Here is a 27115-nt window from a genome sequence, read left to right on the forward strand (position 1 = left end):
TTCTTCCCCAGCCTACTCAATTGTATCGTGTGTGAATAATTTAGCACAGTGAATTGAGACTCTCTGTCAGGCCTCCGGGGAGACAGAGTGCATTCTGCGAACGCGGGAAGAGAGCATTAAATGGTCGCACTTCGGTGCTAGCTCTGTTCTGAGTTGCCCTGCTATCCAGGGAAGGGCTTGTGGTAGGCAAAAATAGTCTGGCATGAGCAGAGGAGTCTTCCTGAACAATCTTGAACTGCCGTTGGGACCAAAATCAGAAGGCTTAAATTCCGCCCATGTGCCTTCATCCAGCATTGCCTTACTGCTCCCAATTGTTTGAAGGCTGTGAGTCAGCCAGTAGAGGAAAACCAAGCACAGGGGGTGGAATCTATGCTGGGTGAGTTTGAGCCATCTTTCTTCAATGAGCAGTGATCTCAGTAACCTCTGAACAACCTTTTCCCCTGCTTCTAAACCAGAACTTGGAAAGAGATTCTATATTTGATTTTCTGTACTTGAGCACTGTGGCCAGGCCTGGATCATAGAGATTCACTCCCAATTGTCATGTTCAGAGTCCTTTATTGAGGCAAGACACAAGGATGTATCAGCCCTCTCTGCACCCTCTTCTCTAGAGGGAACAAAAAAGGCAAATGGGTTGCCCAGACAGAAGGCATAGCATGCTCTAACAGGTCCCCAAGTGAGTTGCAGGATCAAGACCCTATGGCCTGCCATGGCACACGCTAGTGGGTGAATCTGGATACAGCAATTCCTAATGCTTTAGCCAAGGCAAACTTAGGAATGTCGCTTCTTGGCACTGTAAGAAGGGAGCTCTTTGCTGAATCCTAAGCCAAAAGTCAGTTTTTCATGAGGAGGCCTTGTATACTTTTATTTTATTTTTAATTTTTTTTATTCTTCCCCTCTCTGTAATTTTAGCACTGATCTGTTGCAGCAATGGTAAAAGCAGTAATCTTTTTACAGTCCAGCAGCTTACGTTTTTTTTTAGAACAGATCTAAAACATGAACATCTAGTAGAAAGAAGCACTGGGCTGATTTTTTTTTTTTCCTTGCTGCTTCCAGTGATGGTAATGTAACTGAGCAGCTGTCTGTAAAGCGTATTTCTTGTTGAGAATAGTAGGAATTAGATAGTTAAATTTATTGTTTGAAGGAGATGAGCTGATAAGTACCTGTCATGGAGAACAAACATCAAAGGAAACCTTCATTTTTAGTTTCTCTTAGCTGTTTGCATCTAGAATTGACAGTAGCTTACATGATGAAGAGCTGACCCGGTTTCTCCTGAGTGAAGAATTACATACCATGTCCTTGAAATACTAGCATTTTGAAAAAGGAGATCCATCAATTCTGCATGTGTTTTTGAACTTCAGTGCTACCTTTATATTTACCAGGAATTAAATATTCTTGCTGTTCAATGTTGAACCTGTAAGATTTTTCATGATTAGTGTTCATGTAACACCTGTATGTTTTGTGTATAGAAGATTAAAATGCTTCTTGTTCTCCAAAAGCATGTTAATGTACTTCTGTTTGATTTGGGGTGAGAAATTGAATACTACCTTTTTTTTTTATTTTTTTTCTTTTTCTTACAGGCTTTGTCATCTTGTCTAATCTTACCAGGAGATACCACTGTCATAAGTTCTTCGTGGGACAATCACATGTGTGTATTTGCTTCCTATTGACTTTACTGAATTACATTGAGTGCCTTGGTCGTTATGTTTATGGTTTTAGATAATGATACAGAAATTCATTGTTAAAACGCAGTGTCTATATTTCTACTCTTTTTTTTTTTTTCAGTAGATTTCTGTTAGAAACTGTAGAAGCAAAGTTACTTTCATCTAGTTAGAAAAAAACTTCCAAGTTTTCTGAAGACATAATGCTTTTATAACCTTTTCCTGTTAGATATTTTTATTCAATTGCATTTGGAAGACAGCAAGACATCTTAATGGGACACGATGATGCAGTCAGTAAGATCTGTTGGCATGATGGGCGTTTATATTCTGCATCTTGGGATTCCACTGTGAAGGTTTGTATATGGATTTGTTATACTTCAATAACTGCTTATAGCTAGCACCTTGTAATATTCAGCCAGCCAAATGCTTTGGAGTGGATGTACCTGTTGTACTAGAATAATAACTTGGCTAGTATCACAGCAGGTTTATTTCTAGAATATCTCCTTCATTTAGCTTCATCTCAACTGTGTTTCAAAGCTAAAGTGTTACTTGAAAGAAATTTAATTCATTCTAACTTACTCTAAATGTGGGGGTTTTGGAGGCAAACTGTATTTGTTGCAGGAATTGGAATGTTTTGTGACCTTGGCTGGTGATTCTGTTTGAGTGGAACAGGCTTCTGAAATGTTTACGTTTAGTGGTTTCGTAGCTTATGTTCTTCATCTAAGTGGACCAGGAGCTTCCTAATCTAAAAAGCATGCCTACAGTTAGGTGGAAAGATGATTTGGAAGTTAGAGACAGGAAAGAATTTCCCAAAGCCTTCTGCGTATGGCTTTTGGTAAGTATGCATACAGTGCAGTGATATACCTGTACTTAGGTAGGCTTCTGTAAGCTGTCTGAAATCAGCATAGTCATGTTTAATATGTGGCTCTGCTAAGGGTAAACAAGTTCAGGTGCCATTTGTTGTTGCTGCTGTATTCTGCCACGTCGGCAAGGCGCACAGTTAACGCAAGCGGCCCTCCTTGTAACAGGAGAACTCAGTACTGAAGAAACCCATGCAGTTACACTAATGCTTCCTTGAGCAAACTTAAATACCTGTGTTGTAGGTGTGGCACTGTGTTCCTGGAGAGACCTTGAGCAATAAGAAACACCGCTTTGAACTGCTTGCAGAGTTAGAACATGATGTTAGTGTAAGTATATGGATAGAGATATAGCATCTCAGAATACGAAAATTAATTGCTCATTAAAATCAAAGTCAAGATCTAGTGGTAAAGCACAAGGATTGGGTCAGGGGCTGGGGCGGGGGGGAGGGTGTTGTTTTGGGAAGTGTGTGTGTAGGGGGTTTTGTTTTGTTTTGGTTTTTTTGTCTGGTGTGTCCTGCACCAGTGTCCCCTGCTTCCCTGATTGAAGCATCCACTCCTGGGGACTGAAGCAACACTATAAACAGAGATTTCTTAATTTGTCTTGCTCAGCTTGTATGCACAAAGTTCCAGGGGGGACAGGGAGTACTGGGGTTTTTTTGTTTCCTTCTTTGTTTTTGAAAACTAATGTATTTTCATTGTTACAGCTTCTTCTTAATGTATCTTTGCCATAGGCAAGAAAATAAAAAATAATTCCTTTGAGTTGTTTAGCATGCGATAAAATATATTATTGAATTTCACTGTAAATATATAAAGATATTGTGTGCAGTGAATCATAAATGTGTAACTGCACACTTTTATTTATAGCCTCTGATGTCACTCTAGTAGGATATTTAGAATTACTGTGTTTTAAACTTCTTAATAGTTAGTTTTCTAACAGGTCACAATATAGGCAAATACTGAAACAGTTCTAATAACATTTAAGAACTGTACCCAAGAGAACTGGAAACAACTGACTGCTAGGAAGTTCTTTAAGTGTAAAGAAGAATTTTACCCTTAAGGGTCAAGTCTTGCATTTAGATGGAGAGTATGTGTACTAAAAGTAGTCTGAAATGTCAGTTTACATTTCTGATTCTGCAAAGAAAAAGCATTTTAAAATATCATCAGAGGGACCTATCTTTTTATAGGCAGGATTTTTAATAATTTTACTTAATTAAAGATGTTGCTGAATTAAATGTAAAAGCTTTTCGTAAATAAAATACCATCTTGTGGATAATGGGCTCATTTTGTGTGTGTTTAAAAGCTGTCTCAAGATGGCTCAAATGAAAGAATAGAAAAATCATGGGATGTTTAACTTCCTAGGTAAATACAATCGACCTTAATGCTGCAAATACTATATTAGCATCTGGAACCAAAGAGGGTACCATTAGTGTTTGGGATGTTACTACAGCAACAGTGTTGCACCAGTTGCCCTGTCATTCTGGGACTGTGTTTGATGCTGCTTTTAGTCCTGGTACGTTGGATTTCAGTTTTTAATACGCACCATTGGGAGTTTCAAAGAGAATCTTATTCCTGATATCATGTAATATACCTTTGTTATTGGAATTGCTACTGAAGTGGGATGGTGAGATGTTTTGGATTGACATGCATCTCCATTATAAAGAATTTATTCATTGCACACAAGGCCATACTAGACTGTAAACCAGTGGTCTAGACTCTAAACCAATTTTGTTTATCATTTGCTTGCTTAGAGACTTCATTTACAGTAAATTATCTATAAATAAATAGGTCAGGCAATGTCACATCCAACATGCTGTATCGCAGACTGCTTTGGTAACTAGAACTGAATGTCTAAACATGCTTTTTTGTGGTTGTTTCTTTTGTTTGCTTTTTTCTTTTGTACAGACAGCAGACATCTACTCAGCACAGGAGAAGACTGTTGTTTTAAAGTAATAGATGTACAAACTGGAATGCTTATATCTTCTGTAACCGCTGATGAGCCACAGAGGTAATTCTGAGAACATAGAGATTATGAAGCTGCATGGCCAACTTAGTGAACTGTGGAGATGCTTGATGGCTGGTGATAGCAGAATGGGAAGAGCAGTAATACCGGCAACTTGGTTTTAGTGAATTACTTTTTAAAGTGCAAAGGTGGACATTCTATCACGTTGTGTGCATTACAGTCAAGCTTTCCAAACTGGGACAAACCCAAACAAGTATCTAAGTAAATAACTCATGGGTTTTTTTTCAACAACAACATTAATGTCAGCATTAATGTCAGCTCAGCAGCTGAGCTACTGAAATTTCTAACAAGGAGACGGTTCTCTTACTTGAATCATCTCTGTCAATAATCTTGATTTTTTTATTTATTTATTTATTTTTTGCAATGCTTCCTTTTTGTTTCAATAATCTAACAAAAGATGGGCTATTATAATTAAAGAGTGATCACTTTCTTTCACAAACCAAAATGCATACAGTTCTTTATGGTTTATCAGGTAGACAGATGGAATGCTTACTCAGTTACTGGAGTAAAAATATAGCAGCCATACATGGAGTACACTTGTTGGTTTCTTGTGTGTGTGGGTGTATACATAAATATATATGTAAATGCATGTGTATGTATATTTTTTTTCTTCAGTTATTTCCCTGAAAGTCCTCTTCGCACTTCAAGTGCTTGTGATGAAGTGACAGAAGTGAAAGTGATAGTTCATGAGAGCACTTGGGTACCATATGCATGTACAGCTGACTGGGGCCTCTTCTGTTACGGGAATGTGCTTCATCCTCCTGCCAGGGGAAGGTCTGGCTGGGTCTAGGGCAGTCAGAGAAGCAGGTTTGGGTCATGACCCTTTAAAATAATTTGGCAATAGCCTTTCCAGAAAGGCTGTGTCAAAGGGTAGAGCTTCCTTCAGTTTTGTACCGCTGTTCTAAATTCTTTTTGGCTTAGTCAGTTTGGAAATGTTTAGCGCTCATTATGCAAAAGCTTGATGTGAACTGATTTCAGACTTATTGCAGGTGCTTCAAATGGGATGGAAATACCATCTTATCAGGAAGTCAGTCTGGTGAATTACTGATTTGGGACATTCTTGGAGGAAAAGTTACTGAAAGAATCAAAGGACATACAGGTACACCTGAACTATTCAGAATCTCGAATGGAAGATTCCTATTTTCCAGCTCTGTTAGTATTGAAAAGTTTGAGAGTTGTCTGCTCACTCAGTGGGCTGTTTGTGATGTTGGTGTTATCTGGAACACCGCATGAGCCTCCTAGGAGATTTCCTAACAATGGAGGAATATTGCTGTTTACAAGACTGACCAAAGGTAAATGACTCGGGATTTTTCTAATTCACACAACATCACAAAAGTCAACATTTTTCTACCTCATAGCCCTGATAAAGTGTAGTATAGACTGTGTTGTATACTTTGTCAAAGTCCATCCAGACTGTGAGTCCAACAACAAATTAAGTAAAGTTCACTAGAGAAATTGTTTTGGATGGGGATTTAAAGGCTTCTTAAAAATACCTATATAGTCTTCAGTAGCGACCAAAATGTGTGAAGGAGAAAAACTGTATCAGTTTTATTCAGTTTGGCTTTTAAGGCTGCCTTCATGAACAGTTATTTCAAACTCACCTACTAAAGCTTGTACTCTGGCACTTGACCTGTATAGAGATCATTCTGTAGCCAGAGGAATCTTTAGAAGTGGGCTTCTAGGCTTATGCTAAATGTGAATACACTTTGAATATGAGAAGTCCAAATGGCAGAGTGAAAAATCTCACTTTCTAGAGAAACCTCCTCCCCTTATCCCCGTGAAGCCTTTAGCCCCAGTGTGCCATCTGCGTTCTGACATTGTCCCGTATTACCCAAAGTCAGCTGAGGCAATGTAGCATGAGATCATTACTGTGAATAAGAGCCGCCACCTAGAAGCCTACTAAAATTCTTCTTGGCATATGTGGTGTCAGTGTTGTCCAAACTAATGATCAGATGATCCTAGACTCTCCTGAAAAAGATCTGTTCCATCATCTCGAGTACCACTTGTATTTACATTTGGATTTACTTGTTTGGTTGTTTTTTTTTTTTCCCCCAGGTGCTGTAATGTCCATGTGGATGAATGAACAGTGCAACAGTGTTATTACAGGAGGGGAAGACAAACAAATCATGTTCTGGAAACTGCAATACTAAGTGCCTTTCCCTCCAAGCGTTTAAATGAACTCTTATTTTAAACCAAACCTTTTAAAGGAACTTAACTGTGTGCAATGATGGCTGCTGAAGTTCGACCAGATAGGAAGCTTTGTTCAGCTACAACTTTCTATGTTGTGGTGACTTCACTGAGAGCTCTTAACTTCCATAGTGTACGCATTTGTTTTTCATGGACTATCATACTGAAAATGCTTGTCTAAAATGATATCTGAGATGAAATTAAAGACCTATTTTTCTGTAATTAAAGAGCTCTTAACTTGCAGTCATTGTTTGATTTACGTAGAATGCATCATAGCTTGCTGTTTGAACTGGTTTTAGAGAAGCAGCATTTGCATTCTTAAGAAGTCTTTAAGGATGCTTGCAACTTAGTGCCATGTCTCATGCCATAATGTATGTACCTCTCGTGTAGTCAGCCTTTCTCCCTAGCGAAGACACATGCGATGGTAAATACTACTTTGAACACTAAGGCAGCTGTTGTTCTGAGCAGCGGTCAGTCTCTGTTTAGTCTCCAAATGTGGCTATTTGCAAAGGCATGGAGAAGAACAAGAACATATTCTATATTGCTTTTTCCTATTGAAAACCAGCACTAATGGCTCAAATGAAGCCAAGCATAAAATTGATCCCCTAACAGAGAACAGTTACACATACAGGTAATAATGGGCCGACAGAATCTTCCCCTTACAAGTGCCTGAAATTAGTCTTATGCTCTATTACTACTACCTTTCATCACTTCTATTACTATCCTCTTAATAATCATCTTCACCGTCTTCATGTTTTGTTTGGTGTTCTTAACCTCTTTCAACTCAAATCATCTTTGAGATGGAATTTAAATACAGCGTTTAAACAGAGCTACAGCTCCTGGGTTTATCCAGTCCCTTGTTGTCTTAACCCAGTGACAAAGCAGCATTGCTTTAGGCTTACTTTCTCTGTAGGACTTAAGGATATGATTTCCTGCAAGGAGCTGTTCTGAAGTTAAAGATTGGAAATAGTCATTAAATGGCAACAAGCATCTGCAGTTGTGATGTTGCCCCAGTGTGACCCAAGATCAATATTAATTTCTCTGATGGTATTCTCTCCTGCTGGTATAAGATGCCCTGTCAATGTGTCCAGGACAAGCATTCTTCTAAATTCAGTCCTCTGTCTGCAGCCATCCTGCCTTGGGTTTGACACCAAGCACCTGTTTCAGGGCACAGCTGTTTCCTTAGCATTGTAAAACAATCGTTTTATGGTGAGAGGCTGGTTTTTTCATTCCCCTTTTCCTTATGCTGGAGCTTGAACTTACTTTTCTGTAAGGTAATGACATGTTAAAGCAAACTAGCATTCTAGCTGCATTACTCACTTGGCTTAGCAAATAACTGAATTTTTATGATGTCATCAGTGAGTGTGTGTGGTAAAGGGACACGTGGCAAAAGATTAAGCCATATCATGCATGCCTGCTGTTAACAGTCTTAATCTTGCAGCACAATGGTTGGGATCTGCCCTGTTTCTTTACCCTTCATTATATTTATTTCCCAAATATGTCTGTGGCCTAGAAACCCACATTCTATGCTTGCCTGGAAGCATCTTAGGTGATTTCTAGCTTATGCTAAAAGCTTTTTATGTGTTGCTTTAAATGTGCCTATTGTTGCTTGCTTCCACCCTATTGTATTTTGTCGCTGGCCCACAAGGCTTAGGTTTTCTGCATTACAGTACCAGCCGAGTTTAAAAGTTGCACTGTTACTACCTTTGAGCACATCCTCTTTTTGTATTCTGTTCCTGCTCCTGGGCCATTTTGCAACTCAAGTTATACTTCAATATGGTTGAAAAATCGCAAAGGAACTACCTAAGGGATAGTAAACTACGCACCTTCACACTTGTTTTCTTGATGCCATCTTGCCAAAATGTTGGGCACAGCTGTGCTCCTTTGTCACAGGGGGCCCCCAACTGATCTAAACCAGAGGAAAATGCTTCTGAAGTTTGTGACCCCTGAATTTTGACTTAAGCTACCTCAGAAAGAAAACACCCTTAACTTTCTTTTGGTTAAATATGGATGCATACGATGCATAGCTCTTCAGGGCAGCTGAGGCTTGCTTTCTGCTGTAAAACATGCTCACAAACCAGAGCCCTCAGCCAGCTGTTTCATTGCCTAAAGCAGCCTTAGCTTTTTAAGGGGGGGGGGGGGGGGGACACACCAAGTTAACCCTGTGACTAGGTTATATCATCACTCTCTTAGGGGTTTTTTAGTCAGATGTATGCAAGGAATTACACACAGACCAATATTTTCTTGCAGCTTAACTCAAAGTTTATCTATCTGTGTACATACATTTAACCATAGCTTGCTTGTTCTTCACTGCAAGCTAGTTTCTGCATGAACACAGGAGGTTTTTTATTAGTTCTTTCACTTCTGGTTGCTACATGCTACAGCTGGAAGGAAAACACCAAGTACTTGTGCTGAAGTTCTACCCCTCTGCTATTGCCAACGGATCTCCACCGGCCCCTGCCGAGTCATCTGCTCCTACGTGGAAACTTGTTGGACGCAGAGGTCAGCATTTCAAGAATACAGCGTTTGGGTTTCAGAGCTAAGCAAACGAGCTTGCCCAGAAGCTGAGAGACGACTGCTACAGGCCACAGGTCCTGTGCCCATGAGGCTGAATCATACCAGCGCTACATGAAATCACCAATTACTGCCCTAAGCGCTTGCTGCAGTGGTTCCAGAGACATATCATTTAGTAACCAAACAACCCCATTAAAATGGCTCCCAGGATGAATTTGATCACCACAACAGCCTGGAGGAGTGTAATGGCTTTCCCTCAGTTACCATAACTGAGAAAGAGGAAGGTACAAGCCAGACTCTTCTTGACAGGCAGAGCTGATCTTACCTGCTAAACTTAACAGTACTCTGACATTCAGTAATCCCAGATCGCACAGCTGAAACATGGAACAGAGCATAAAAAAAAAAAAAAAAAAAAAAGGAAATCACTCACCAAAGCTGGTATTTAACTTCAGATCACTTAACAACTTAAAGGCTCAGCTGAACATGCCTATGACCTGGTCTGGTGGGTTGACCCTAGCCAGCAGCTGAGGCCCCACTGAGTTTCTCACTCAGCTGCCCCACAGCAGGATGGGTAACAGAATCAGAAGGGCAAAAGCTGGGAAAAGTTGTGGATTGAGATAAAAGACCATTTACTAAGTGAAGAGGAGCAAAGAGGGAGGAAAAAAAAAAAAGGAAAAGAAGTGATGCAGAGGCCATCATTCACCACCTGCCAGCAGCAGGCAGATGCCCAGCCAGTCTCCAAGCGACAGCTACTTTGGAAAGACTCCCCTCAATTTATTGCTGAGCATGATGTCAAATGGTGGGGAACTTTTCTTTGGTCAGTTTGGGTCAGCAGTCCCAGCTGTGTTCTCTCAGCCTCCTGGCCGCCCCCAGCCTGCTCGCTGGGCTTAGGGGACAGAGTGAGCAGCAGCAAAGCCCTTGACACTGTGCCAGCACTGCTCTGCAAGAGCAACAACATGGGTGTGTTATCAACGCCGTTTCAGTCACAAGTCTCAAACACAGTGCCATACCAGCTGCTAAGAAGAACGTTAACTCCATCCCAACCAGACCCAGTACACCCAGCAAGCTGCAAACAGGTTTAAAATGAAATTGCCACAATTAGTGTGTCTTGTAGAACAGCTAGGCTGCTATCCCGCATGTTAAGCTGAAGGCATGAAAAGAGTTAAGCATATCTTGTCTAAAGTATCCCAGCTCTACCCTTTCAATTTCAAGATCATAGGCAGTAAGCTTATTTAGAAAGCTATTTTAAACTGTATTTCCTATCTTGTCTTTGTTGTTGGTTGAACCTGACCTCAACTAAACAAGCCTGTCTTAGCTCATGTTAAGAAGTACGCACGCACACATACACACAGAGTATCTAAAGTTTCAGTCATTTATTTGGTTATTTCTGAATCCTTAAGAACATGGTTAAGGCGAGAGATAAGCATATTAGTTACAATTTGTATAACAAGTAATAAAAAGATTTGAGTATCTGTACACTACTTTGAAATAATATGCTTACTTACTGAATGATGCCTTTAGCTATATTCAGCTTAGCTGGCATTCTTGTGTAAACAATATTTACTAGAACAAAAAATTAACTAGTACTAGCCATACTTCTAATACGCTATTTCAAATCTACTCTTGCAAACAGAAAGCAGTAAAAATACTCAATTGTCTTCAACATACAAAGCGCAGCATTGTTCTAGGTAACAACACGTAACTTTGCAAGTGATATTGGTTCCTTTAGTTGCAATGGCTTATAGTAGTAGTAAACTAAATAAAAGACCTATGAAAAGAAGTCATAACACAATTGGAATTTCACATTTGTCAAGCATATAAGGCTACAAGTTTTACAGTTTGTGAATAAACGAGATATGTTGAACTGTAACATTCCCAGCCATTATAGATGCAAATGCTTGATGCAGCATATCTTCTCAGCCTCCAGAAAGGCTCATGTGCAGAAGAAAGAAATCACTGAGTATAATAGCCCAAGTTTAGTGGAATCATCATTATATACATGTACACACACATACATGATGCAAGTTTAGACTTCGGGAACAGAGTGATCCATCAGGCTTTTCATAATGCTAGTTGCCATCCTAAACAAAAGGAAAAAGGCATTCAGTTTTGTAAGACAACTGTAGAAGACCACTACAGCTTCTGATCACTCTATCTTTGTCATTGCTAGCCCTTTAATACAATTTAAAAGTTGGCCTTTTACTCCACCATTTGTGACAACAAATATGTTGCTACAGAAAGCTGCACCACACCACACACACAGAAGAGAAGCCCGCGATACTCGACATTTTTATCAGTAACCGAGCTGTGTTAACAACATCTTTCAGCATGCGGGCATGTGTGCAAGCAGAGCAGTATCACAAGTATGAGGGAAGGAGGGCATGGGGAAAGGTGGCTGTTAGAATGAAAACTGTTTTGTAGAAAGAGCATGCCAACTGGAGAGGAAAAAAAAAAAAAAAAAGACTCAGTTATACCTGAAGCATTATTAATCAACTTCAAAAACATATTTTTGCAGGAGAGATTTAGCTGTAGAAAGCCACTGCTGCCAAAGGATTAGAAAAAAAAAAAAACCAACTATATCCTGCCAAGAATCAGGTTGAGTCACCAGAATTAGTTAAGTTTTAGAATTTTAGTTACAAGGTAACAAATACTTGAGTTATCCATGCACTTGAAAGTTCTCACGAACTCAAGTTCACGCAAATTACATTTAAAAAAGGGTTTTCGAGAGAAGAAAAGGTAAAAGGAGCATCACTAACATATGGTTAGTTTAAAAACAGAACCAAAACTCGCCAGTTTGACTAAAACATCAGATTAAGCAAATTTTCAGACTTCCCCCACCCGCTCTCCAGCCTTCGTGATAAGTCTGTAATTAGGTCTTAATCATGAGTACATCTTATTTAACCTATGAAAACAGTCACTGTCAACTTGATTATAATTAACACCATGGCTGCTTTGTTTATTACCTACCTCTTTATTATATACTCATAGATACTGGAAGGCATGACAGTAATGGTCACTACATTTCCAGCTGTTGCCAAGATGTCTGCAATCTGCGGGTCCTGTTATTAAACAAGAAGTCATATGAGCAACAATACCCAAACCTGACCAACAAAGCAGCAGTTCAAAAGCTTTTTCTAGACATGTTTCATGCAGCTTAAGAGACCCACAACTCCTTGCTTGGAGTATTTAACCTTCAGGGCAAAAATCGCTGAACCTGCAATACTACTTCATAGATGTTTGGTTATCAGTATCTTGCATGAACTTAGAGAAGGGATACAGACGTTATACACAGAATTCCTGCTAGAATTTGACACAGGCTGACAGGAGGAAGCTTATTCTTTGTTTTGCCAGCAAAGTTAGACTAAAGATAAAAACCGAGGGCCAGCCTAGCCAGGTAGAGGCAGAGAAGAAGAGAATGAGTTGCCCTGCCTACAGATACAAAACTGCAAAGAAGCCTCAAAGCATACACGTCTCTCCAATCAATTTAGGTTACCTCTCATGACTTGCTTTCTTATTTTATTTTATGAAGATTAAACTGCATATTACAATCCTTTTCCCTCTCCAAAACACAACTACTATACGGACACAAAAAGCTCACAGCTATCCACACCCACCACATACTACTTATTTTACCTTCAATCCAATCACATTCTGGCCATTAATTTCACAGATGTTGTGCTCTGTAAGAAGTCCATTTCTCGCAGCAGAACTGTCTTTCACTATTGAGGTTATTTTTCCATTCTTGAATATGAAACCAACATGCCCTGTGCTGTCCTTATGCATAGTAATAATTCGTTCAAAAGGCCTATAAGACATTAAAAATGAAAAATCATGTTTTCAGTCTACTAAACCACAGACAGAACCACACGCTATTTCAGCATCTTTGACTTACAAAAAGTAATTGTACTCTAAAAGACTCATATATCAACTACAATGAAAACTAGTTGGGTTTAACTTCATTTTGTTAATATTGTTATAGTGATATATACTTGTTTATAAACCTTACATGTTTTTCCTGTTCTACAGACATTTCACCATCTGGATTAATAATAATACAAAAATCCCATACAACATCCACCCACCCACCATAACAACCAACCGAACACGAATGTCCATTAAAAACTAAGTTTTCTCTACAAATATTACAAGGTAGATAAAATAGCGCAGGCAGTTTTAACAACTGGAGGTAGGCCACAGGATTCTGGAGGACGAGGCTTCCCCAATAACATTTCTACTACTGCTTTACAGACAATAAACCTTTAAATTGTGTCTTAAAAAGCTAGTAAATCCAAGAAGGGGGTGGGGAGCTGGGCACAGAAGTGGTAGACAGAGCAAGGAATCTACTACCACAGTATTTCAATTCAATACACGATAGAAGTAGCTGCCCTGATAGAAGTAGCATGCCCTCCACTGGGTCAAACCTGGTTCTTAAACAAGAATAAACACTGAAAAAGCTCTGAGATGTATACCTAGTCATATCACGTATCATCTGTCTTCTCATAGCCTACAGACCTTATGGTGAATCTGACCTATTATTACTACATACAACTAGCCACAAGGTCATTATTTAATAGAACTAGAAATCTATAGTGGTTCAGTAAGCAAAAGAGTTCACAAGAAAACTATCATGCTAAATAAAAATGCAAATGTATTCATTAAATACAGCGAATACTTTGGTACCATCTTTTATTGCTTTTTCAATTAGTATAAGCTAAGGTCAAGCTGTGTCCAAAAAAAGCACGGAAGTCTTTGAATTCAGAGTTTAAATTTGACTTGTGCTATCACTCATTAGTTTACCTTGGAAAATGTGATGGCTCATCATGCCCAGGCAAGCATGCACTGGAAGTTTGCAAGTTAACAACTGTTTTGACTGTTCCCCACAAGGGGGAACATTTCTGAGGATCTTTACTATTGAAGTACATGACCAAACAGATTTTGTCATATGCCTGCATTCCTGCTCAAGCAAGGGGAGACACAAACCCCACAGAACTATTCCAAGATGGATAACGACAATCCATATCTGCAGTTAACTTTACCTGTCCCGAATGATCATTGAAATCCTTTCTCCAGAAGCCTGTTTCAGAACTTTATGCGCTTTATCAGAACTCCATCCTGCACAGTTTTCACCATTGATCTGCAGAACTTGGTCCCCAAACCGCAGACCAGCAAGGGATGCTGGAGAGTTTGCCTGAACTAGCTGGACAAATATACCCTACAAAAGAGAAAAAGGGCAGGGGGAGAGGCAGTTCTTCCTTAAAGATGAAGACCAGTAACAGAACACACAGCCCTTTAAAGTTTCCCATTCTCTATGTAATACCAACAAAATGGACAGAAGGACTTGCTAATTATCTCTCCTTAAGAGGCATTTTTGAAATTTCAATCTGTTTCTAGATGTCTTTAAGAGACTGACAGATAATTAATGCTAGAATAAAGTTCGGAAATGGGCAAATCTGTTCTGTCTAGATCTCCAGACATTAAAGACACAAGCATAACATTAAAGCCTTACTTGAAGGCATAAATACTATTCTGTTTTTGCAAGAAACCTGAACAACTGGATCAAGACAGACTAGTGGTAAATTTGTATATCTCCTTGTGCATTTAACTCCTAATTCCTTTGCCAGACAGAGTCTATATATAGCTGGAGAAATAGACCAGCAATGCTAGGAACTCTATGGCAGATTTTTCCTTCTTCCTTCTTTCACAACCCCATTAGTTTTCAACTCTATCAATTATGACTTGCTAGCACCTCAGGTAAAAAAATTGAGGTGTTAAAAAATATTTCTAGTCAAAGTACCCCTAAAAACCAAGTAAAGCATATCAAGGCAAACTGTAGATAATACCTTCTGGGGGGCATTAAAAACAAAAAACAAACAAACAAACAAACAAACAAAAAAACCCAACAAAACCAAACCAAAAACCATCCTACTCTAAGAAAACCCCAGCATTTCCTGGGTTAGGAGAAATACAAAAAGCACCTTAACCCTACATGAAACTTTGAATACAATTTTTTTTTTTTTTAAACATTCAGATTAAATGGCCTTGCCAAAAAAAACCAAAACAAAGAAAACCAAAAAGAACAGAGTAGCATTCTCCATGTTGAGAATCAAAACATACTGAAACAGAGACCCTCCAGAGCAGGTTTAAGGATCTTCCTGCAGCTATGTTCACGTTAAGAGAAACTCAAAAAAGCGTACTCTGAAATTACTCTTTACCTGTAGGTAAGATGACACCCTCACTACCCTTACTTTTCTCACCAGCAACACACCGCAAGAACCTATAAAAGAGGAGCTACTTCTAAGCCATGGGCAGTTCTCTGCATACTGCTGAACTTTTAAGTACTGCCCAGTGTTTCCACAAAGATAGAGACAAGAAGTCTTGAACTGCTAACAAGTACCACAGCAGCTCTGCAAGGACAATTTCATGCTCTAAAGTGGAAAAAAAAATTAAAAGTATTTTTCAGGTGTTATAAAACACATGGACATAAATTGCCACTGTAAATTTAGATCCTAGGCCAGACAGCTGGAAATCTAGTTATGGATCTAATGAAGGATTTTAAAATTCTGATAATGGATAAGCAAGCATTATACAGAAGACAATTTTGTGACCATACACCAACTCCACTACTAATTTAATACAGCAGTAAGATCTCTATAGGCAAAACCAAGCTTCTATACTTACATTGTCAACAGACTTAAGGCGAAGCCCAATTTTGCCATCTTGATCTTTACATAAAATTGCTTCACGGATGCCTTGCTTAATTTCTGCTCTGCGAATTCCAATATCATTTCCAGTCACTGGAGCTACCATGTAATTAGTAGAAGGTCGTGTTACCAGTTGCTGATTAAAACAAAATAGCCAGAAAACTTAGTTTCAACTTTTTTTAAACAGCTATATGTCAGTTTATATAAAGTGATATTTAAAAAAACCAAAAAAAACCAAAAAAAAACCACCACCACAAATTAAGTCATACCACCAGCTCTTCCCCACCCCACCCTCCCAACACTGGAAATACACTGCTCAGTTTAAGACCAGATTAAAATAGGCACTGTTACTTAAAACAATAAATTTATCAGTCAAGTATGGTACTTAAGACAAATAGTAATCTACCTTCTAGAATGCTAGATATACATTTAGTCTTTATACTTTTCCTTTCTAAAACATGCTTGACTGGTACCTACACCCTGCGGCTGAGCAGCTGCTGCCACTGGTAAGTTTCTCTGCATCTCCTCTTCATTGAGGCTGAGGCCCATATACTGAGAAAGTTCTGGATACAGTCTGGGGTATAAGCCTATAGGACAAAAACAAAAAAAACCATCAATACAATTGTTGGTTTAACAGAACAAGGAGTTACTGCTTTCATATGTTCAATTACTTCAACAAATCTTGTGTTATTGTAACATACTTAATTTGAAAATTATGATGGAAGACCCACTTGAATCAGGACTGTCATTCTAGCCCAGCTTAGAAAAGTAACCAGCCAAGCAGTACAGATAAAGAGCTTACAGATAACTTTTAGTTTCATTTTCTTAATTCATCCTTTACAGGCCAAACATTAGACCCATGGTGATAAGTTCCAAAAACGTTGTGCTGCAGTCCATGAAGGCATGCCCTTGCTCCAAAGCTTTTGGCCAATTAGTGGGGAACTGCTCTCCCTCCCACCCCCAAACCAGATATGCTGGAGAACACACGCACACATGCACAAAGTGACCTTCCACCAAGTACAAGACAGCACTCGCAAGAGGCATCCATGCCAAGGATGTTGCAGATCCCAGTTTCTGCAGAAGACAGCCTCCTGGCTGTAAGGTCCACAGTGCAGTCTTCTTTAATAGTCTTCATAAGAAAGTATCTGTCATTTTCTCATAGGTTCAAAATAAAGTTGGTTTAGACATGCTTCTCACAACAAGATAAAACAAACACGGCCCTTAAAATATCCAGCAGGAGATTCCTCTATGTCCGAGAGGAGCAGGGCACAGGGAGTGGAAGGAAAGGAAGTTAAACTGACAGACTTGTCAGACCTTGAGTCAAAGCACTCTGGAAATAAGCTTGATATTGCTCTTGACATTCCACAGATAATTAACTGGTGCCATTTAACAAGCAGCAGTTAAAGAACTCTTTAAGAGTCCACTCACCGTTCTCACCGAATCAGTGGGGACAAAAAAGGCTGCTCGGAGAGCAAGGTGGTGCAAGGGATGGCCTTGGAAGCAAGCAGGCTCCCCAGTTCACAAAGCTCAAGTTTCGCGTGTTCATTTATGGGTACATGTATAAAACCAGCTGTTGTAAGAATCCACATTTGACCAGAAATGGAAAGTAAGTTTTCTGGGAAGGAACAAAGGTCATTGCAAGGTGAATTCCAGTATAAAAGAGAGACTTTTTTGCTCCTTAATACTTTCAGGGGTCACATTTGCATGCTGCCTCACATGAGAGCTGTCTGATCTTCTTTCTGGATTGATCTATCAGCTTGTAGTTTCACAATATTGATTAACAAGCTTTTAATGAATACTACTTCTATTTTTGCTTGCATTTCCAAGCCCCTAGGATTATACATAACGCTGCAGAAGACTTCTGCAGCTACTCAATTTTTCTCTTTTTGTTCTTCATTGAGGACCACAGCGTAAGATGCATCTTTGCTGGCTGTATTACATTCTCATTCAAAACAGAGACACCTCCAAATGGCAGAAAACATCCAAAAGCTCTTGATGTTGTATATTCTCCTACCTCTGCCAGGACAGAGGTATTCCCAGCAGGTTTGGCACATCCTATAGACGGTGTAGGCCTCCCTTCCTTTGGGATATATTGAGTGATTAATCACTCTTCAGCCACACACAGCTCCTGAGCAATTCACACACAAGGTGATGTCAAAATGATGTCATTTGGCCAGCACACACAAAAATTGCAGAGGAATTCAAACTCTGGACAGCAGAAAGAATGCTGCCAAGAAGGGACTGCGGAAGTAAACTTAAATCTGGTCTGTGAGGTTAGGTCAGGTAAGTATCTATTCCAGAAAGGATCTATAAGAGGTGGCTCTCTGGTGAGCGACACAAACTCCTGCCGTAAAGTCATCTTGGACACACCAGTGCCAAGAGGAGAACTGGAGACAAAGTTACACCCACCAAGCTCTAATATCCGACCCATCAGCATTCTTCACAGCTGTTCCAGCACTGCTGCGGGTCATGCTAGTTAGAGGTTTTAGGCCTTAGACCAGGCGTAACTCACTAGTCCAGAGCTCTGAACTCAGAAAATACCTGTGCACCTTCGTGGATGTACATGTGCATGGGAGAAAAGGAGGAGAAATGGGTAAAAGTCATTCAGCTTTAGGTCTGATGGATTTCCCACCAGACATTTGATCCCAACATCTGCTGGAAGCTTTATATTGATAGCCTGACAAGATTAAGTTCTACCTTCCTGGGCATTTCTATATTGACAGAGATTGGTGTGTGTTTGTTCCTAAGCAAGCTCATATGGAGAGGAAAGGCACTCAGCCTCATGCTGCTCTCTAAAGCTTACAAAAAAATACACTTAATAAATAAGGACAACTAAGTTTTTGAGGTAAGAGTTAAAAAGAGCTCAAATGGTACCAACAACAGATCTTGCTATGCTAGGCTCACTTGGAAAAAGTTTCAAAAAGTTAGGAGAAGGATTAGTGCTTGCCACAACTTCCTTTTATAAGCAAACTCTGTATTTTGACCCCTATAGCACCTCTACCAAGGTGGTTTGGGGCAAGGGGGGGGGTCGTGTGGGTGGGTGTTGGCCTTTCCAGAAAGGCATGGTCTTACCCTTAGTAAATAGGATTACATATTTATAGGTATTTTTGACTGTACTGCAACTTTAGGCTTTCATAACAGCTTCTCAGAACATTAGGATACCATACAGTACATGAGCTTACCTCCATCATGAGGAATAGGAGCAGAAGCTTCAGACAAGATTGCTGGATTAGCTGGATTTGCAGAAAAGGCAGTCTGAGCCTAAAAACAAGAGAAACTCACATATGTTATCTTGTACAAGAAAAATCTATGAAATCTTTATTACGCAGCCAGAAGACTAAGTATTTTGTTTTTTCTCGTACACGCTAGTTACTATTCATCTTGAAGCTCTGAAGTCAATCTTTTTCTTTGAAATAAATAGCTGCAATACAATATGCTGTAATAGTATCAAACTACTTCGGTAGATCAACTGGTACTCTCCTCAGAGACAAGGCTACAGTAATAATGCAGAAAGGTTTTACTGTCAACGTGTTCTGGTTTTGTCATTAAGCAAGTTAAAGAGCATAAGATTTCCTTAAATGACATATTAAACTTGGCTGACAAAGCTTTATCACTTTAAGTTTTAAGGCATGGCCTTTGGCAGAGTGTTTTGTGATTACTTTTTTCAGCTGGATAGCAGTCATTTTTATCTCTTCGCCATTTACAGACGTTATACATGAGTTCTGCCACAGTCCCTTATAGGTTGCAAGTTCAGTTCCACACAGTCCAATGCTACTAGTTTAATACCTTCTGAAAGAAATGGACCTTCTAAGATGATTTTTCTACAGAAGTTACCACTACAGTGAACACACTAACCTTAGTCTCTGTATTGCTTATTGACTCACAAATATAAGAGACTGCATTAAAGTAAGCCAGTTTCCTTCCTTCTCAATACCTCAGCTGCTACTTTTTGGCCTTGTGTAATCATGACCAGTGAAAAACATTGCCTTACAGAGGCCTGTTAAGTGTGATGGAAATAGCTATCCCAATAGCTTTCCTGAGGTTGAACGTCAAAGGTGGGGGGGAAATCACTAAATGCATAGTGAAACATTACACCGAACAGGACACATAAATCATCTAACGCAACATGACAGTCAAATTACTTAATGTTTTTAAGGAAATGAGGCTTAAAAATAGAAGACTTCGTAGTCCTGCACTCTCCAGGAAGTTGCTTTTAGAAGTAAGTTTCAGAGCCAGAATGACTCATTATTTATCAATATCAGACCTATTTAGAAGAATAGCCTCCAACTCAAATGCTGGACAAAAAGAACAGGTTAGAATATTTAATGTAACAAGTCCGTTTGTTTTAACCAGCAGTCATTTTAATCTCAATCACTTGTGTATACAGACTTTGTCTTTCAGTGCTCTGCCCCCTTTCTCCTAATAGTGCTCTCAGACATATTTAAAAAGACAGCATTTTTATAATGCACTTTTTGGGAGAGGCAAATAATTTAGCCTTTGCTACCAAAAATATCAGTGAAAAGGGAATGGCTACTCTTGAAATAATGGTATTTAGCAACAACAGTATTTACTTGCCCTCTCTCAGAGCTATACTCAGTAGATAGCTCATTACCCTCCTAGTTCCTACTATGGTCTGTAGGAGAGAGATGCTGTCACGTAACTGCTGAAGGGCAATCTTCCCCATGATGATGGCAATAAGAACACCCAAGCCTCTACGCTGGGGATCTGTAACCCACCTCCCTTCCCTCCCACCCCCACATGAATTTTCTCATAGGCCATCTTGCTTGACATCCTACTCAACAAGTGGCAGAACTTTGTGAAATCCTAATTTAAACTTTGAGCGGACAGTCATCTTTAAGCATCTGTCCTGCATGAAGTGATTTCTAGAAAACCGACCTGTGAGACTACAGTGTCACCAACGATTGAACTAGCTTAACAGAACAGTTTGTCATGCTCCCTATGGAAACCTCTATAGGGTTTACACTTATTTGTCTGTGAAGCACCACAATAGACTACAGGTATAATCACAGGAACAAGGCGCTCTGCCCAAGTTCATAAACCCTGCTGAGCATATGGGCAAGACAACGTACAAGAAGAGTCCCTGCTCTATAAAATGACAGAACATGTATCTGTGGTTCAAGGTTTACAGGACTCAGCATAGAGATACCCCATTTCCGTTTCCTCACTGCTTCATTCAGTGTTCACGAAAGTTAAGCAGCAGAAAGACCACATATATATTTTTAATTGTAATATATAAACTCTAGCAGTTGGTCTTTAAAAGGTCAAAGGAGCACATTCTTGGCTCCAGGCTATTTTTTTTTTTCCAGTTCAGCATTACCTGACAGTTCAGCATTACCTGACTTACTAAAGGACTTTGGTAAGATAAGAAGAATGGGGTGGGCAGACACAATAAGGTGAAATCCCAACACAGCACCCACAACTTCAAAAGCCCCACCCCCCACACACAAATACAGGTGAGACTGAGGCACTCCACTTTGGGACAGCACAGGAGAGTTAATAAGCTGTTCTGTGCAGTTTGCTTGATTGCTTCCCAATGAGAAGGACAAGGACAGAGGCAGCAACCACCTTAAAATGCAGTATAACTTAATGCTGTTGTTTAAACTGGGAGGGAATCCAGTTTAAGTTTAGAAAAGAAAAATGGAAGCTACCTAAAATGCTGAAGAAAGCAAGGAAACTCCTTGTAAAATACATTGATGTCAAATTTCTCATGGAGTTTTTATCCATTAAAATGGTTTTCATTATTTGGTGTAACAGATCTTTTTTTCATCCTCATCCTGTCTAATAATAAAGCTACCAGTATTCTTCCACATAAAGGGTTTTACGCAAATGTGATTATCTTGGAAGTATTGAGAGAACTGGTCACTACCATGAAGTAGCTAGAGGACAAGTCTGTGATTCCAGATAACGCTAAAAGAGCCAGTGCTTTTTTTTTTTTTTTTTTTCTTGCGCCCAACTGACCATGACAGCTTTCTGCCACAGGGAGTAAGACACAGCAGGTTTATTAGTTCAATCAATACCTATTCATCACATCAGAGCTGAAATATAAGAAGAGACTGACTATGTTTGTCTACTTGAGACCAAGTATCTACACTTCAAAAAAAACCAAACATATCAACACATTAAAAGACAAATGACTATAAATGAATATATTAAAAAAAAATAAATATACCCAACAGTGCTAAAATAAGCATTAATCATATTATATCAAGCTACAAAGTAAACAGTTTGTCTTTCCCCTTTTAGAGTGTGATGGTAAAACAAACCCTCACCTACAATAAAAGTCTCCCCTTCCCTGGATTAAATATCATCAGATATATTATCATCACTAAAACTCATCTTATTAAAGCCCACCATACCTGAATAACTTTGTCCACCTTCAGATCTTCCAAGGAAGGATAGAGAGACATTTCGATGCAGTCTCACTGGGTAGAGGGAAGACAAAAAAAGGGGAGAGCAAACAAACAACAGGGTTAGCCATCAGAGATATTTACTTAGGACTACAACTTAAAAAAAACACACCACACAAAAATAAAAGAGAAAAAGAAAATAGACATAGAGCATTAAATAAGTGATCTGTGACCTGCAAGCCAGTTGATCTGTGACCCGCAAGTCTTCGCACTACAGATACCTGGCACTGCAGATAAATTCCATTAAGACTACCCATTTAATCTATTATCAGTAATAGCCTTTGTGTAATAGGCTTTATTTAATATACTTAGCATTGTCAAAGTTTAGGTCTCAACAATGAGAAAGCCTATACAGAGAAACTGTTTCACAAGAAGTATTGCAAAGACAGACTTTAGGAGGCCAGGACGCAATGATGATGAGGGTTAAGAGGAAAAATCCAATCACCCTCCTCCTACTCCTCCTCCCAACTGGAACAGTATTTTATACACGTAACTGCAAAAGCTTTCACTCTGTTATCCAAAGTATCTGAAGACTTTCATCAGTTCTGATGTTCCAGTAAGAGGCCACTAAAGAGAACTGGCTTCCCGTGTCCATTTGCAACACATGAATTGCAGTAACAGATCACAAAGCAGCCAGACTCAGTCAGTGGTGAGTTTCAAAACACACAGAGGCTTCAGGCTGGCTCTCATGTGATGTTGGGAGAGCCCTGTGACAACTTATCAGGAAGTAATAAAATCAAAAAAGCCAAGGAAAAGAAAACAAGAAAAAAAAAAAAAAAAAGAAAAATTTCACATGATCCTCTAAGGCATCACGCTGACAACCAGCTATGCTAGAGCCGGGCACCTGCGGCTTTGGGAAATCTCATTTTCCAGAGCTCCTTCACTCACATTCTCACCGAGGTCAGCTGAACTTTTCAAAACCATAATAAAACATTTCGCACCAACATATGGGAATATCTTAATGAGGGGGGAGAAGAGGGACAGAAACAGAAGACAACAAAATCTGATACAGTCTTGGAAGTTATACAAGTCACTGAGAACTCAGTTAATGAGGCAGCCCTACTAAAAGCTTTCAGTTTGGGGATTCATTTTCTCATCCAAAGAGTAGTTTAGAGGTCCTTATTAGTGTAACAACTTCACACTAATTCCAGACTAAAAGTGACATTACACAAATCCTTGAGCTACTGCTTCATTGCATGCAGATACTAAGCTGTTTTGAAAAAAAACAAAAACCAAAAAACACACACACTGATGCCTAATGTGATATTGCAGTAACACAATAGACGTCTCTTCATATTACACTAAGGTCATCAACAGCTTCTCTACTTGTTCAGCAGAGTGGCTGACAGCTCCAGTATCATATCAGACCGCAATTAAAACTTCAAAAAAGCGTGCCCTAAGTGCAACAGAGATCTAAACTGCGAACGCGTGGCCTGTTATGTTGTAATAATTAATAGCCACTGACATTTCTGACTGTTTGTTGCAACTAAACCAAACATAGTTGAAGCCTGGAAGCTTTGTAGGTTAAACGTACATATTTAAAACCAGTTTAAAGTTCTGTTTTAAACCAGCATTGACCTGAAACAATCAAGTGCTTTTGCTCATCCAAAATGGGTAATAGCAAATGCAAGCCCAAGCCCGGCAAACCCCTCGCTCAGGTAAGCGGTGCCCGGAGGCTGCATTCTGCTGCTAACGCCAGCCAAGTCCCACGCAGCATCAGGCTCGCCATCTCCTTCTAGGCTACAGCTGCCCTAGTACATTCAGGTGCTGGTCCAAGCGCTGGCACACGTTCAAAATCAGCACACCCCCGGCAGCACACAGGCAGAAAAAGAGGGCAGGCCAAGGATGGCGCATTCCCAATGGAGTCACCCCGTTTCAGGGTGATGAGGGGCACAGAAGCAGCATTTTGCAGATGGCGAGCGCTGACATCCGCGCAGCTGCGGAGCACAGCACGGGGTCCGCTGGGTCCCTGGCTCCAGAGACCAACTTCCACACCGCAAACCCTCGCGTGTTTACACCTCGGCCAGCTTTAGTACTCCTCCACAGACCAGTCTCACTCTGCACGCAATTACCCGTGACATTTGTAACAGACAGGCAATCTCAACCTTCATCTAGTTTACAAACAGAAGCATAGTGCTTTCTGTAGGAAAGTATTAGCAAAGCTAAACATATATTAGTTCTCAGATCACATAAGATGACACTCCAGCAGCTTATCCCACCACTTTACAACCCCCTGGCCACCTCCCCTCCCTATCCGAGGGCTCCCAAACCTAAGCAGTTGTCACCGCTACCAAGGAGCGGCTGGGCCAGGTCCCTCGTTGTAATCTCACCAGTTACTATTTTTGGTTTTCCAACTGAACAGCCAGAGTAACTGTCACCACTGTAATCGCACTCAGCGAGCTCCTAACTTTGCATACAGCATTTTCAATTTCTGCACAGGCAGTTGTAGCAAGTAATCCTCATTAGGTAAAGCAAGATCTGCAAAAATACTGTATTTAGTTTAAAATATAACTTTTTAATAACAACTGCCACTGTCAGGGACCACCAGTAATCGCAGGAAGAATTTGTTCACGACCTCTGTGCAATGTTATTCACAGTATAAACAAGACTTTCAGCAGGCACTGTAACGGCTTTAGGCACTGAGGAGTGGCTACCACAAAACGTGAGTCACTATAACCTCCTTTTCACTCTTAAAAATCTACACTGACACCAGAATAATTGTCCTTGACCATTTCCATATTCCTACGTCTTGTGAGGAACACAAGTGTTCAGGAAAGCAAAAGCGAAGACCGAAGGAAGAGCGTGGGGCAGGCGGGACAGCCGTAACTCAGCTAGCGGCCCGCGAAACCCGGCGGTGAAGACCCCAGCCAAGGGGACTGAGAAACGGGGAGAGAAGTGCAACCGCCGGCCCCGGCCAGCGTGTCCCACTCAGCAGATCCCGTTTGCCAGGGGGAAGTGCGGGGCCACCGGCCAGAGGCCCGTGGAAAGGCAGCACTCGTGACAGCCCGGGGCTGCCAGGAGGAAGTCTTGCAGGCGGGAGGGATCCCGAACTGCCCTCGGTGGCAGGGCTGGGAGGAGATGGGCTCCCCCATAACACCATCCGGGTCAGAAACCACGGAGCTGAAGGCAGTGTGGGATCCAGCTCAACCCCAAGCCTGGCCAGCCTGTAGCAACTGCTGTCTCTGAAAGCAGCAGCAGCCAATACTGGGGCGGGGGGAGGAACAAAACAAAACAGCCACCCACAAGCGTTTTCTGCCTGTGGCCCATGAAGAGATTACAGCAGGTCACAAAAGCCAGCACCTATACTGAAACATTGGTTTCCACTTCCTGAGGAGTTAGAAACCTGTAAACCTAAAAATTCATCTTTAAAGCAGATCCAGGACAAAACTCGCTGGAGGTCAGGCTGAGACATCAGGAACTGGGCGACTGTTTTGCAAGACGCATTCTCCACTAATAACTCCATCTTTCCCTCCCGATACCTATCTAATTAGCCTCTGAGCAACGGCTCTCATTATGCATTTAGCTCTGAAATCTGCTGCCTCCATTTCAGACCCGAAGCAGGGCTCGCTTGCCCGAAAAGGCACGTCACATCCATTCCACCCCTGCAGCAATATTCAGTCAGCCTAAAAAGAAAGTATGACAAATGCCCGAGGCTCCTGAGGGGAGCTGGCCGAGAAGCAGGGTCCTTGTGCAACGGCCCCGGGGCCCGAACGCCAGGTCAGCAGACACCCCCAGGCCCCGCACCGGGGGGGACGCGGACACAGGCAGGCACGCAGGCGGTTATTCACTCGCTGTCGTCTCCGGCCGCGGCCGGAGGGGCCCCGCGGGGAGGCAGCGCCTCTCCCCCGGCAGCGGCCGCCCCCCCCGGCTCCGGGGAGCGGTCGCCCCAGGGCCCGGCCGGCTCCGGGGACGAACACTGCCCTCGCAAGCGGGAGAGCGAAACCGCCGCCTCCTCCAGGCTCTCCCCGCAGCCGGCACCGGCCTCCCCCGCCACGCCCCCTCCCCGCTCCGCCATGCCCGGCCGCCGCGCTCGTAGCCCCCCTCTCCTCCCTCCCCTCACCCCGCCGGGGACGGGCCGCCGCCCCGGGCCCCGGCACAAAGGGCCGCGGGGGAGAGGGCCCCGTCAGCCGGCCCCGGCCCCGGCCCCAGCCCCAGCCCCAGCCCCAGCCCTTCCTTTACCTCCGTCCCAGGCGGCGGCTGCCGTTCGTCGGGGCCCTCAGCGCGGAAAGAGGCGGCGGCGCTGGCGGCTCCCGAAAATCCCGGCAGCGCCGCTATGAGGGGAGCAGGGGCGGCGGCGGAACTGGCCCGGCCCCGCGCATGCTCCGGCGGCGGCCGCGGCGGGAGGGGGCCGGGCCCGGCGCGGGGGAAGGGGCCCGGGCCGGGGCCGGGGCCGGGGACCACCGGCCACCGCCGGTCACCGCCGCACGGCTTCCCGCCCCTGCGGCCCGCAGCCGCCGGCGGAGGCCCCGCTGCGTTAGAAACGGCCCCGCTCCCCACGGCGGCCGGCAACGCTCCCCGCTGGTCCCTCGCTGTACTCCTGCGGTGGCTGGCCGCTGGCATTCTTCATTTTGGCACTGCCTTTTCATCATTCGTTTGCCCTTCTTGGTTCACAGCTGCCATCTTCACGAAGGAAAAAGTATCCCGTTCTATTCATTTTCCAACTTCTTTATTTTTCTTTCCCCCCCTGTAATAAAGCACGCTCTGGTAACTTGTTTGGTGTCAGCCTTGTTTTGCGCGTTTGCCGGCC

General features: G+C 41.7%; 2 protein-coding genes across 2 annotated transcripts in view; one reads left to right on the plus strand and one right to left on the minus strand.

The window, feature by feature from the left end:
* Window positions 1–6870, plus strand: part of NSMAF (neutral sphingomyelinase activation associated factor) — a 41595-nt gene extending 34725 nt beyond the window's left edge. Inside the window, exons 25-31 of the mRNA XM_082305772.1 lie at window positions 1578–1645; window positions 1888–2011; window positions 2762–2845; window positions 3878–4028; window positions 4421–4523; window positions 5528–5637; window positions 6594–6870. Coding sequence (XP_082161898.1) covers window positions 1578–1645; window positions 1888–2011; window positions 2762–2845; window positions 3878–4028; window positions 4421–4523; window positions 5528–5637; window positions 6594–6688 — 735 coding nt within the window. The 3' untranslated portion in view covers window positions 6689–6870. The remainder of the gene's footprint in view (window positions 1–1577; window positions 1646–1887; window positions 2012–2761; window positions 2846–3877; window positions 4029–4420; window positions 4524–5527; window positions 5638–6593) is intronic.
* Window positions 6871–10593: 3723 nt separating this feature from the next.
* Window positions 10594–26661, minus strand: SDCBP (syndecan binding protein). The gene is made up of 9 exons (XM_082303997.1): window positions 26548–26661; window positions 22318–22383; window positions 19123–19201; window positions 16418–16527; window positions 15918–16076; window positions 14276–14451; window positions 12873–13044; window positions 12207–12298; window positions 10594–11320 (listed from the first exon to the last, which is right to left on the minus strand). Exons 2-9 carry the CDS (start codon window positions 22366–22368, stop codon window positions 11266–11268), a joined length of 894 nt encoding a protein of 297 aa, XP_082160123.1. The 5' UTR covers window positions 22369–22383; window positions 26548–26661; the 3' UTR covers window positions 10594–11265.
* Window positions 26662–27115: the final 454 nt, after the last annotated feature.

This window comes from Platalea leucorodia (genome assembly GCF_965183815.1).
Source record: "Platalea leucorodia genome assembly, chromosome: 1".
NCBI lineage: Eukaryota > Metazoa > Chordata > Aves > Pelecaniformes > Threskiornithidae > Platalea > Platalea leucorodia.